The sequence below is a fragment of the Cherax quadricarinatus genome, chromosome 79, assembly GCF_038502225.1.
Source record: "Cherax quadricarinatus isolate ZL_2023a chromosome 79, ASM3850222v1, whole genome shotgun sequence".
NCBI classification, from domain to species: domain Eukaryota; kingdom Metazoa; phylum Arthropoda; class Malacostraca; order Decapoda; family Parastacidae; genus Cherax; species Cherax quadricarinatus.
This window is the reverse complement of record NC_091370.1, coordinates 17,116,530-17,131,675: the sequence shown is the minus strand read 5'-3', so window position 1 is coordinate 17,131,675 and position 15,146 is coordinate 17,116,530. Positions and strand designations below refer to the sequence as shown.

General features: G+C 38.5%; 1 protein-coding gene across 5 annotated transcripts in view; it reads right to left on the bottom strand.

Annotated features, from left to right (window-relative positions):
- Nucleotides 1-15,146, bottom strand: part of LOC128702802 (semaphorin-1A-like) — a 548,739-nt gene that overhangs the window by 71,595 nt on the left and 461,998 nt on the right. For all 5 annotated transcript variants that reach the window (XM_070101980.1, XM_070101982.1, XM_070101984.1 and 2 more), the window contains exon 3: nt 12,336-12,432. In XM_070101980.1, the coding sequence (XP_069958081.1) occupies nt 12,336-12,432 (97 nt within the window). The remainder of the gene's footprint in view (nt 1-12,335; nt 12,433-15,146) is intronic.

Genomic DNA, 15,146 nt, shown 5'->3' with positions numbered 1-15,146 from the left:
GGGAACCGTTCGTCTTTTATACCATTTAGAACTGTCATTTTGTTAAAGGAAACTTAATTATAGCAGTCACTGGTAGGCTGATTCTGCTACCCATTACTCGGAAAAGAGCAGCACTAACTGTCCTAATTAGATTGCAGTTAGCCGCAGTAGTCTCAAGTCCATTAACACAAAGCTACACCTGATGGCAGAATACCTACCGAACTCTGTAATAACTAATAGCCACACAGGCATTTTAAAAGTAGTTCCAACGTGATGTAGCAGATAAATAATTTTTAATTTCTAGTTGCCACGGAGATCAACATAGCAGTAACTGGAAGATTATTTTATTTACCTTTTTCAGGCTAAAAAAAATAAAGGGGGTGAAAGTATACAGTGTATGGGTATCGATCTATCAGCAGAGCCAGGTGGCAGAACTGCTGTGCTAGGGAGGACTACTCTGTCACCTGGACAGATGGTTCAATGATCCCCGAAATGCAAAACGAAGACTACAGGATCGCACAATAGAGGGTGTGAGGTAGGCCCGAAAACGCTACCCTTCATTTCTGCGCTACGTAGAGCCGTGAACACACTACTGGCACTGGCCTACATGAATTTCTAACCTAGCATTATAACTATAACTCTTATGTATGCTTTTAGGAAATCCGTGACGAGTGGTAATCAACACAGAAAATGACAAAGCCAGTAAAAAAAAAAAAAGAGGCTTCGACCCTGTCTGAACTGGCATGGGGCGGCCAAGTCCCACGGGGTCAGTAAAAATACAGTGGAAGGTTCAGAGTGGTGCGGGAAGGAAACGGAAGGTGGCTAGTTTAGAAAAGGCGCACATGTGAAGTACGAAAGTGAATAAAAGCCGAGGGATCTACCTGTGATATTTAAAACAAGTAACACAATCTCAATGGTACACCTTAAACTATTCTTTATTAAACGTTTAATACAAATCACTGAAGCTACTGAACCAGTGGTGAATCATTTCATGAATGATCCCCGTCTGATAATTTTACCTTATGAATATTACGACGAACAACGATATGGAGAAGAGGGGAAAGGGAAGGCAGGGATAGAAGAAAGAGGTAAAATAGGAAACAAACGTTTTTAATTAAGGTCTCGTATCTCTGGTCCATATATTTTCCCAACTTCACTTTGTTCCATTTATATAAGCTGCGGCATTAAATACTCTGATAAAGATATTGTTAGAACCGGTCTTCGAATTAAGCCAAGATGGAGTAACAATTATCAGCATGTAAAACAAACAAAAACTTGATTCAGCCTAACCCTTGTAGACCTTTGAACTGATAAAAAAAAAAAGGGGGGGGGGGGGCTCAAGTTTACGAAGCTGCAGTAGGAGGACGAAGAGGAAGCTACCAGCAATAAATCGAGTTTGTCCATCCCGTGCTGAGACGGACATCAGGAGGGTACTTGACCCACAACTGTAAGTACACACGAAAGCTTAGAGGGCTTTTGTTATAAGCAACACCCTAAATTGTGTCTGCCGACCTATTTTTTAACTGACGAGACAATTAAGACTGCATTATGCGGCACCTTGGTCTAATCTAACTCAACTAGATCTAGCCCTACATCTTTTTTTCAATTATGAAGACTTGTTTGTTATACCCACCTTTGATGAGTTTCGAGTGTGTTTCTACTCCCAGAGCCCGGCCTTGGGCCAGGCTCGTCTGGTGTTGCTTTTAATGTCGAATCTACTAATCATTATGCGATTCGTTGTATAATGTCGTAATTGTAATTTCGTAAAAAAGTTTCAGGGATGCCACTTATATAGATGAGTAATGCTTTTCAAGGAGAGGCTTGGAGATTCCAGCATTCAGTTTTTGTGCAGAAATTTGTAAGGCAATTATTGTTAGTTGTGACTGGCAGGTTCAAGTTTTCACACAATGAATTTCAACCTTTTGTACCAGTCTCTAATGGCATTTCAGCGTCTAAAATTATGTCATGCAGGTCTAAGTAGCGAGGCGCAGGAGTGTCCTGCTCTACTCCTAGCTAACTGTCATGGAAATAACGTGATTCAGTTTATGTACCAATCTTATTCTTATTACTGCATTCATGGGAAAAAAAATAATCCCGACAGAACCATACAGTACCTTCTAATCTTAGAATTCTTTTAAGATTGATAATGTGGCATCAGTTTCTGTGCCACTGTTTTGCTGCCACCTTTGTGAAACGGGCTAAAAGAGGTTCATATATTTTGTGAAGTGTTCAAATTAGATTATTCACTGAATATTTATAGCCCACAATATATTTATTTGGCCCATTTAAATGCTTATTTTTAGTCTCTAAAACAGGACTTTAGTGTAATATGATCGAGACTACATTTAAAAGTCTATCAGCTATCACTATTAATAACCTAATCACTGACAGAGTAAAGGTTTAATCTCAGTATATATCCCTCAAGAAATGCCTCTCAGTGTGTATATCAACAAGTAGTGAACTCTGTGGACGTTCACCACAAAGACAACCGAATTCCTGAGTAAAATGTTTTAATAATGGAGACTGGGGATGGAGGACACAGGCGGTGCCTGACCTTGACCACAATCACACAAGGATTAGCTAGCTCGTCCTCCCTCATTACGCCACATAAAAACTAACAGTACCAAGAAGCACCCCACGAGGCATGTACAATAACAGTTGGATGTAAACCATAAAACCAAGCGAGATAAACCGCCATGGTATATGGGAAAGCATATTGACTTGTATGCGGCAAACAAAATCTGAACATTCGCAAAAACCACCACTACACAAGCAACAATTACTACTAACCCAGCATCACTACATCTCCCCACTTCCTCCAGCCATCACCTCACTACCATCAGAGCATAACTCCAATACCTATACCGATTATCCCTCATCTATATATCAGCATTACGGAGAGCTATGTATCCCTCTGCTTCCCTCAGGCTTTATCGTAGATACATGAAATGAATAAAAAATGAAGCAGTATACCCGCAAAAATAAAATAAGTGCTACCGGCGGCCCACAGTGAGAAATACTCAACTAGATAAAACAACACTCCCCTCGGCACGTCAGTTTCACTCTTTTTAATTAAATTGAGCACAATGAATAGTGAAGAGCGGTACTGTGTCGTGCCTTACCACACCCACCAGTGGTATTTGCTAGCAACGAAAAAAAAGTCAATATGAAAATAAGAATTTAAGAACAGCCTGGAAATACGAAAAAGATTTCTATACACATTCACACACACACATAATAAATATATATATATATATATATATATATATATATATATATATATATATATATATATATATATATATATATATATATATATATATATATATATATGTCGTGCCGAATAGGCAGAACTTGCGATCTTGGCTTAAATAGCAACGCTCATCTTGCCATATAGGACAAGTGAAAATTTGTGTATGCAATAATTTCGCCAAAATCATTCTGAACCTAACGAAAAAAATATATTTCACTGTGTTTGTTTAGTATTAAATTACTGCAAACAAATCTAAAATATATTTAGTTGCGTTAGGCTAAAATAAATTGTTCTTGTTATAATAAGGTTAGGCAAGTTTTCTAAGATTCTTTTAGAGCAAAATTAAAAATTTTTCCATTAACATTAATGAAAAAAATGTCTTTAAATGTATAAGAGAAAATTTTAGAAAGGACATAATTTTAAATGTGTTCTTGCTAATTGACCAGTTTTACATATTCGGCACGACATAAATATATATATATATATATATATATATATATATATATATATATATATATATATATATATATATATATATATATATATATATATATATATATATATATATATATATATATATATATATAAGGGGTCCACCTCAAGTGCAAATTGTGGGACCCATAGCCTCGGAGAAGTAGATAAAAAGGGTTGAAAAAGAATATTTGGATTTCTATGTAGGGATCATGCAACGTCTGGGGAAGGGTAATGGGTGGTAACAGGGTTCGATCCCAGGAAAGAGAGAGTAGGTACAATTTCTTACCAAAATCAGAGGCTAAAATCGAAAAAAAAAATACGCGCACACACGTACGAAACAACTTGCACAACCACAAAAAACAATGTTAATTGGGTTACTTAAAAAGGTCTTCAACCCTGACAGCAATTAATTGTTAATGCAGCCTCAAAAGGGTAGCCAAGTGCAGTGCCAGCAGGACTGCCTTTAGGAGGTCCAATGCCGTGTGAACTCGCCTGGGTGCCACCACCCAAGCGCTGTCAACTACCTTCCCAGACACACTTGCGTGCCTGCCTACATTCCCAGGCACTGCGATGCTTATTAACGTTCCCAAGCACAGTACAATGCCTATCCACTTAGTCAGACACTGCTAGGTCTACCCACATACCCATAATCAAGGTTTCAAATTAGGTGAACGCTTACAAATTTTAAAAGATAAAATACATACATGGTCGCACCACACCGTGATTTAGCGGTGGTTACTGTAGACGAAAAAAAAATAGCTACCACCCACCATGCTTTACAAAAAAAATGCATAGTGGTTCAAATTTAAATTGAGATATTCATATATTTAAATACCTTTTCGCTGTTATAATAATATAGTTCAGGACTGGCAGGCGTAAAATATTGATTAAGTATTAATACCAACATTATATCTGTACTAAAAGCACAAGTTCTCCGAAGGCTATAGGATATATACAAGTTTAACAATAATAAGCGATATCTAATGCTGCTAAAAAAAGTTAAAAATGGGTTAGTACAAAGTCAAGCCGTTCTTCACTGGTTCAAACTTCCTAGGATGTTCTCAAAAGGATTTCAGTGTGAAAATTAAAGACAAGGCCCTTAAGTACTTTCCAGTTACATATTTATCATGCACATCTCTTTCTCTTCCAGCGAGGATATACGAATTTAAAGGTATTCCCAATAATTTAAAGGCTTTACTGAGGGGTAAATATTTAAGTAGCGTCTTCTTATGACAGCTACAGAACCATCAAAACCCATGAACCTTTGAAAAACTGAGAAAAACAAACTCCTAAATCACTGCCTGTCCCCATCGGTTTAAACATACAAGGACGCCAGGATAAAAAGGAGTTTGCCTCTCTTGGATAAACCCAGTCACATATATTAACAAAATAGGCGGGTCAAGAAAAACAAATTACAAGAACATGAAGGAATTTTGTGGGGAGCATCGTTAGCATGTTTCTCCCCCTGCCACCAGAGTGGCAATGACATCACACGTTTTTGTAAGTTGGCGGGCAAGGTTCTTGTTGCGGATCTACCAGCTGTGGGTGCGACCAATGCTGCAGGCGGCGATGGTCTTGCTCGAGGGGATACCAGGCCGCTGCTGTCATCCCTCTTGCCGACACTGATATACTATGACCACATTGTCAGATACCCATTTACCACCACGAAAAAAGCGGGTGTGAGAATTAAGAGAACATTTACAAACTAGAAAAGTGTTTCAATATATACCAAGTGCTATAATCTTGATTTTCAGTGTCAATTGAGGCTTAGACTAACAGTTTGTTGCGTAAAGACATGCGCAGTTTAAAACATTTACTGAGGAAACGTTTTGCTACAAGTGGTTTCTTCAGTCTGAGAAAGCCATTTACGGCGAACCATTTCCTCAATAAATGTCTGGAATTGTGCATTGTCTTGATCTATATACTGTCGGTGTCGTCATACCTCTCCAGTCACAGTCAGCTGTGTTAAGTACTTTTGTGTTAAAGGCGAGACTGTCACTGAGTATCACAATCCTTCACCTTTTCTCTTCCAGATGTGTAAAATTAGCTTTCCGTAACCTGGTACTGATACTCTAATCTTCTTGTCTTTAATACGAGGCTACGAAGACTCCAAACGCTGAATCTATGTAGGAGATTACTTATATAATACATATAGTTATTATTTCTTGGTATAAGATTATTTTCTCAATAATGAATATATTGTGCTCGTATTAGGATTTTCATTTTCTCTTTTAAAAAAGTGGCCCCCTCCTATGCTACCAGATCCAAATAATCTCTGTGATGTAGGTAATTATATACTATTCTCAATCTTCCACAAGTTTTCTCTGTGTTTGCCCTCCCGCCTGATTATCACAATTTCCTTACTTCATCCTTAGTTAAAAATATTTGTATGCTCCCCTCCCCCACACTACAGAAACGTCATCTTGCAATCACTCGTGCTTTCCGCTTCCCTCCCACACCCTTAAAACTCTCCACAACCTCTAATGTTCCCATAGTATCGCTACCACAACCACTCAATTCTCACGCCAACCGTCTTGCACTTTCCTGCCACATTTTACATTCAACTCTCCCTCCGCGTCACCTCCATAGCCTCGTAGGAAGACCGCTACATTTTTTACTAGCCATAAACCGGCAGCAATAACTTACCTGCCATCACCTGTCAATGCGACTGTATTTCAACCTTTCATGGTCTACTGACAATCCTTTCAATCTGATTTTACGAGGCAGCTGCCGTGATCCGCAATCGGTCAGTATCGTGCTCCTAGTGGCCATAAGGAAAAATACAATAAGACACACAGACAGCTCTGGTGGAAACAAGAGGTTGGTAGACATTTAACTATCCAGGAATTTACTACTGTCCTGAGAGTGACACGGAAGCCAGTTGTAAGTTTTATAGTCAATATTGCTGGTCCTTAGTTTGTATCGTATAGGCGAGAGAGCAGGTCGCCAGCAGCAACAGCCTAGTTGACCAGGAAAGCACCAAACACTCGCTCAAGGTCGGGCTGCGGAAGCAGAACTTGAGAAACCCACCAAAGGGTTGCAAGATGAGTAGCAACTCTCCCCAACTACTACCTGGATTCAGTCCACACTTTACTTTCCTCTCTTTCTTAGTTCTTATTCTTTAGCAATTTAGGTCTGGTCTGAAACTGGGCCACGAAAACGGCGATCACGGAATCATTAACAAATATAAAAAAAAAAATTATACAAAGAATAAAAAACGGTCAATAGGGTTTCGAAAGAACATTCCAATGATTGCGAGGCAGAATAACGAATATAAGAGCTCTAAAAGAGCACTGGAATGATCTCCCCAAAAAATGAGCATCAAACACACGAATATAAAGCACCTGCTGAGACCAAGCAGGGCGCTAACAAGGGTCAATGTGCTAAAGATCTCAGCTACTGTGTTATAATTATCCCCCACACTCCCTTAAGTCCATCAGTGGTGCGTAGCACCACATCAACACGTTGGTCCAGCCCCAAAATGAACGAGTGTCCTTCAAATGGTCCGATAAGGTCAAAGAGAAACACGCTCAGTCCCAACAGGCACCTTTTCAGTCACGGGAAAGGTCAAGCTTAGCGTAGTGAGTGCGACCAGCCTTGTGTGGAGGCTTGCCTGCACGGCCAATACATTAGTGTTAATGCAGCACTAGGGCGTGATAAAGTCTTACTTCTTGTGCAGTTCCTCAATGTTACTTACGAGACAACACAAAATATTCTTTAACATCCTTTGAATTATTTCACGCCAAAAAGAAATTTAGCTAAGAAAATTCGTTGGAGACCTGATATCAGCAGCACTCAGCCTTGTTTATAGGAAGTCAGTGCTGCTTACTCTAATTTATTAGGAAAATCAGGTGCTGCCTATAGATTTATAAAACATATTTCTGGAATTTTACATTGACTGTGCTCGCCTTATTAATCTCAAAGACCAAGAACTGCATACATGCATGAATATAACACCTGTGCAACATTTGGGTATCTTCATTATTATACTGGAGAGGTGGAAGAATGAAATAACAGTGAGGTATCAGTCCCTCAACCTTGCTGAATCTGTTGAAGACTGAACGACGTTAACAGTCGTATAATACACGGCACAATACAAGTACACTGACACACACACACACACTAAAACATAATTAAGCTCTTATTCTTAATACAAGTATACCAGTTAAGATAAATATAAGTACATTTACAAATCATGAACCAAATCTCGGCTGTCGAGAAACTCAATCCAATCCGCTTGACGTGGGAGACATATGCGCCAATAAATATATCAGGTTAGACTTGTCTCGGGTCCGACACACCTGTCTTATCTGGTGACAACCTGTCCTCTTAAGACAGTTTGTATTTACAAACGACTGGAAGTTCGCTACAAAAGAAAATTCTCTACTTTGCCACACCGATGGTGGTTCACAGTATGGATTTATCTTTTCTACGTACGTTATTTTAAATTAAGACTAAATGTAAATTACCGAAAATTAACCAATTAACAACGTAAGTAAAAAATCTACCCGAAGAATGGGTGTTACTGGACTTGCTTATTGTGGACCAACAAGCCTACTGCAGTTTCTTCATTATGTTCTTAAGAGTACCATAGATTTGAATATAACAGCGGCCGGGTACACCACGAAAAAGACGTTTAATAATGCACCTTCAATTCTTTTATAAACACATTTTTTTTTACGAAGACAGATGGCTGGTGACTAGCAGTTTGCTGATACACCAACTACGTGTGCAAGCAGTCTGGGAGGGGCTACGGCTCTCATAGGGAGACGGAGGGAGACTGGGTGACTAACGTCCCTCATTATTTACAGTCACAGGCGTACATTATCAAACCAGGTGATGTATTTTCCCCGTGACTAGTCTATTATTTCTCCGTGCCAGAGAGCGGTTTCTCTGCAAGATGTCATTTATTTATTTATTCACTAGATTTATTTTCACAATAAGAGTCACGCTTCACCGAGATTTAGATTTTGCCGCCGAAGCGACTAGGTTTATTGCGGTCCCCGTATATATTCCTGTGAAAAGTAGCACTAGAATATATGGAACTATATAGGAACTTAGATCTATGCTCATTCTCCAGAGAATACAAAATGCTCGTGTTAGTGGTGTTTTGCGCTTCCATGAATCCTGAAATTTATCTGAGGACCATTACAAGAGCCAAAGTCGCCGCGACCCGCTCTCAGACGGCCTCTCGGTAGACTACCTGATCAACCAGGCTGCTGGTTCTTGTCGAACGCAGTCCAACGTTTGCATCACATCCCGGCTGACCAGAAACTTAGCTGTGTTATGGTGGATTTACTCTATGCTAGAACTGACAGCCTGGTTAAGTCATAAACAGACTTAATCTAGGACCAGGCCGCGGGGACGGTGACCCTCGAAATCACCTTCATGTAGCTTATAGTAAGGGTGCGCCTACATCACGGTGCTGTGATGGATGTGGGCCAGCGGGCCACCAGTAGCAACAGCCTGGTTGACCAAGCAAGCACCATACGAGCCTGGCCCATGGCCGGGCTCCAGGAGTAGAAACTCTCGGAACTCAAAGGCAAGACACATTTGCAGGGTAAACTCGTTAGCTACGTTAAATATCACGCTTCAAAGTAATGTATGAATAGTGTACTGAGTAAGTGCAGTTTGATGTATCTTTTTTTTTTTTTAACAACAATTATTGGAGGTCCAATGTGTGAATTTATACATTTTACAAATTATATGTTACTGCCAAGAATTTTAGATTAGATTTTGTCCCCGAAGCGACTAGTTTATTATGTGCCCCATATTCTTCCTATGCATGGTAGCGCAAGGGCAAATAGATACACACTAGACTTAGGAACTACATACGCCCCATAAAGTTAATAGGAGTATACCTATGGGGTCTTTCGGGGGTCAACGCCCCCGCTGCCCGGTCCAGGACCAGCCTGCGACATCTGGAATTGGATCTAAAACTGACTTCTGTTGCAAGCAAATACTATAAGAAATTTTCTTATACGTCTGGTATCTTATTTTCATTAATATACCATGACGTTACACAGGTTATACTCTATTCTTCAATAGGTAGGCAAACGAAAGTGTCAAAAAAAAAAAGTGACCATAGGGCTGGCCACATACTTTGCATTTGGTCTGTTCATCTATGTCTGCCAAACTACCTGAGGTACTTGTAGTAGCCCAGCTGAGGCTTGGTTATATCAGTCGGTCTGTTCACCCTGCAGGTTGCTCCATAAGTCCATAAGTCTACTTACCTAACGTTCATATCATCATAGTGGGTAATAGATCTACTCAGACTAGCTGCATTCCCACAAGAAAATTTTAAAGCAAGCAAAGTATAAATTCACAGTCTAACTTACCCTAGATTATCCAGACGTAAAATATGATTGAACTGAAACACACGCAATATCCTTACCAACTCCTTGATTAGTAACTGCATCCTTTAGGAAGGTTCACCTCACAACAAAGACCACCTTGTCCTTGGAGGAGGTGCAGACAGTGAAAACTGATCCTTGCCACTCAACACTACCCACATCAACCACCATGCAAACCTCACCATCACTGCTACAACAGTGACAGGAAAAATCAACTATCATAAGCTTTGCTTTTCGCTGGTCAGTGCAATGTGAATGCAATGAGCGTTGATAAAACTACACTTTTCATTGCACTAAATGCGACACGTTTTGGGTATGATTATTTTTAAAATTTTGCAATTTAATTTTCACAATACTAATGAAAAGACCAGAAATACGCACATGCAGTTTGCACAGAAATATAACATGCCCTTTGTTGTTCATGAAAGATGAGACTGCGTTATAAGTTTAAAATATTATAGTCTAAAATAACGGTAGGTTCGTTTTGTTATAATGGTGCGATTTTTTTTTATCTTTAGAAGGAGGTGGTGGAAAGACAATGTTACTGTTGGTATGTGTATGGGGAAAAAAAACGGTATAAAAATTATATTTAAAATCCGAGATCAGTGATGATATTTGATTAGAAAAAAAAATCATCAATGATGGTGTATCCGGCAAATTTACTAACAGCTGATTTCTTAATTTCAAATTACAGTATTGATGTAATTATGTGAAAGGGAAGGATCCAGATTATACATATTTTGCCAAGAAGACTGAGCAGTTGAACAGTAAATGGATCTCTAGAACTGGCGTACATTACTGGTCAGACAAGTACCGAAAGGAATTTACAACTTGTGTTCATTAAAAACGAATAATTCCTACAATACATATGAATGTAAAAGATGAGGCACAAATTTCTGGGCACGAGAGATAGCACTGACTGGTTCAGTCGAGGAAGCCATTGCTGAATTGTATCTGACTTGAAACTGTTGAAGATAAAGAGGTACGAGTGTGAAACAAAAATATAGTTACTAGGTATGGAAGAAAAAAAAATTTAGGAAAATGTTTATAAAACAAGGTATCTTGTTAGAACGACTGTGATACTAAGGATTAAAATAACGTTAACATAAATAATAAATTTTTTAGTTAATACTAAGCAAGGCAATGGAACCCCATTCAATAACAGCCGAATGCCACATTCAAGGGTTTAAATTATTCCACAGTGACTGAAAGAACCAGGAGGGTGGGGGTGGCGATATATACATACAGAGAAAACATGAAATACTGCATAAAACATACATAAAGGCATACGGACCAGAAACTATCAGAATAGAATTTATATCACATGAGAAGTTTATTTTAATAGTATTTTCTGAACTCAGAAAACAGCCAAGTGTTTTGGGGAGGAAATCAAGACAAAATGTGGTAGAGAAAATTTTAATTTTAGCCAAACTAAGTCTGAATGATAATCTAGAGTCTAGAGACTTCCTAGAAGTTCAAGATTATTTTTTTAAGACAGTCTTGTTCTGACAAACAATGAGATCCTCGTTAATAACCTAAGATCACAGAAGAGCTTGGCCAAAGATCACATTTCTCATTCAATTTTCCATGCAAATAAAAATAGCATTTTTTTAAATTAATAATTCCTCGAAAGTAAATAAGGTGTTAATTTCCTATCTCTTGAAACGTGAAGACCCACGTAAAAGCTTCTCTAAGAGCTTTTAATGTAAATATTCGTTTTACCATACACTGTCTGGCGGAGGTAGAGTCTGAACAGTCATGTAACTGTCCATATGAGTCAGTGAGGAAATCAATGAAGGTTACCCTTGACGCGGAAGGTGGAGTAGAATTTTTTAGATAGGCGAGGGAGGGAGGGGGGGGGGTTGAGCTTTATGTCTGCCCTAGGTCACATGGCTTTGAATACCAACATTTAACAACATCGCCTGTTTTCAATGATCTTGTTTGCTGTTAATCCTTAAACAGAACGTTACATGGCTTTGAATACCAACATTTAACAACATCGCCTGTTTTCAATGATCTTGTTTGCTGTTAATCCTTAAACAGAACGTTATCTTATTTATTCTACAACAGCTGTGACACTACCAGTCTTCCCAGACTCATCTGATCTCTTTTATTCACGACCAACATTTAATTTGGTTGTGGCCAAGTCTGTAAAATAAAATATAGGCAGCAAATACAATATAACACCGCAATACACCATTTACAAAAGGTTTTTACTCAGCTCACTGCCATTATGTAACTTTACAAATACCAAGGAGTATAAGAGAAGAACTTACCTCGCACCAATGAGGAGTGAATCACCATCCCGCTGCAAGAGCCGAAAGTAGTCCGTCTCGCTACTGTTGCCCGGGAATATCTGAGACTCCAGTTCATCTGTAATTAAATAAAAAAACGTGTTAATAAAGCACAGGAGTGAACTTTGGGTAGTTTTAAATAAAGGTTGGACGTGTACACCAGCAGGTGAGCTAATAAAAAAAATAAAGAAAAAACTAAGTACAAATTAATGTACGTACTTTACGAAAATATTAGTGATAATTTCTGCAACATAATTTATCTTGGGTGCTCGTCCTTGGCTACAAAAATTCTGACAGGACTTTTACTTACATGATTTGATATAAAATATCGTTTGGAAAGTAATATTTAAGAGACAAGAATATATATGAAAACTAATTACAACACCAAGTTTGCAAGTGTCGAGAAAGGGCCAAATTCAGGGCTGTGACGCAGCCATCATAACCTAGGCCACTGGGGACGGATTTAATAAGCGGAGTTCAACCAGCTCACGCACACTATCAGGAGTACACACACATTTACATAATGTATTCCCACCTAAGGCATTGCCAGCACGCACCTAAAGCCTATTACACCTTGGCGAGCAGAACGCAGCCTCTACACCATAGGGACGCCCAAAGCAATCACCTGCTCACGAAGATCATAAAGACAGGAGCGTTTCCTGTGTATAATGTAAATGCTCCAAAGCCATTGATCATAAAGACAGGAGCGTTTCCTGTGTATAATGTAAATGCTCCAAAGCCATTTATTAAATTAGTATAAATGCATCGAGGTAAGTTAAACAGTCTTTCAGGGAGTCTCTGACAATTACTACTAGCCAATGCCTACATAATTTTTTTTAAGAGCAATATTCCTTCGTTCTTTTGTTCAATATCAACCTTCAGAAATATTCCAAATGGGATAAATCACACTGAATAATTATTAATAAAAGAGAAATTGATTATAACGAGTCAGAACAATTACAAAACTATATTGCTAACGAATTATGCACATATTTATTACTCTACTGCCTGGTCTGTTTTCACTTATTTGGCATAAACGATAATACCTAAAGATGGAATCTGAGCTATTTCGCTCTGGGAAATAAATTTATATTCGTCACAGCCTAAACACAGAGGAACAGTGAAGATAAATAATAAAGCGGACATAGGTGCAGAAAATATTTAACCCAAACAGAACTAAACAATAGGTTCATGTTTGATAAATCCAGATTTATAAATAATATAGGAAAGCCCCGGTTTGTCAACAGTAGATGAATGGAACAAACTGCCTAGAAGCGTCACTGAAGAGAATACTTAAGACAGTTTCTTTTATAATTAGGCTAAACAAATACACGAGTGGAAATGGTTGGGTGTATGACCTACCATGGGCCAGTTGGCCTACTGTAGTACTCACTCCACTATCATAATGTCAATGGAGCGAAGAGTAGGGAACAAGGTGGTGACTTGCTATGTTCAGGACCAGGTCAAACGTGACGGGGGTTTATAACAAGAATAATGAAAAGAAACATTTAATAGATAAGCGCCCTGAAAAAAAAAATCCTTAAAAGATAAATTAACAAAAAATATCGAAATAGGGACATTTCACGAATAAAAACATAAAATTACAACGAAAACTTTAATCCCCCGGTGACATTAGACAAATTAACTTTAAAACGAAACTATACGGAATATCTTAAAAATTATTAAAATTATATGCATCAAATTATATACAGCACAATCATTAAAAATCTCAATGAGAGAGAGAGAGAGAGAGAGAGAGAGAGAGAGAGAGAGAGAGATAGATAAAGAGAGAGATATAGATAGAGAGAGATATAGATAGAGAGAGATATAGATAGATAGATAGATATTGAGATTTAAAGGGATAAATAATATACAAGTTTTAGATTAAGATTTTTAATACTAATGATATATATAGTTATCTCAATTAAGCACTGTTGGGGATTTAGTAGAGCACTGAGCCACAGCAGCTAGACACCTGTACCGAGGCTCTTACGCACCACAACTGATTTAATATCCTCCTTCAGCACACAACTCGTGTTTAAATCAGATCGGTAGATCTGTGACGGCTTGACTGGGTCTATTATCTACCAGAAGCCGGGGTCCTTACTGGGACGCAGCACACACGCACGTCTTTTACAGCAGCCCCAAGATTACGTGCACGGATTAACCCCCCCCCCCCGAACCCCTTCTCCCCAGTTTCCCAAGGTTCCCGTACAATTAGGTCAACTTTGGAGGAGCTCATTCAGAACGCCTTAACCTTCAACGCACAATTTCATTCGGTATGTTTGCCCTCGCAGGTTACTATTTAGTGCCTTAAACCTCTGGCTAAAACTCATTATTACACCACAAAGGTAGTCTGTAGACCTTTCACCTCGTACATGTCACGCAACCTAAGCACTTAATATTTGATTTGTAAAATTCCCTCATAGAGAATCCTTTTATTTTTGTTTAGGTAAGTTAGGATGAGAATATGCGAGTTAACCTTTAAAAACACAAAGCTCACCAATATTCTTAATGCAAATACTTGTCAAAATACCAAATGACTATCACAGTATCTTCCACAATCAGTTCGAGAACTAAATCCTTGTAATCCCTTCTTCCTAAATAGCCGAGATCTCGTCTCGTCCCACAGCCCGTCCTTATGTAGTACATCGTACAGTTCTCAACTAATTCACTGACTGGTGTATATACCCTCTCCTGTTAGACGTTACCCCTCTCATTTATAAGTTTTTCATGGTGTTAACGACATACAAATTTAAGATATTTTATATTAAAATAATTTAACCAAAACTA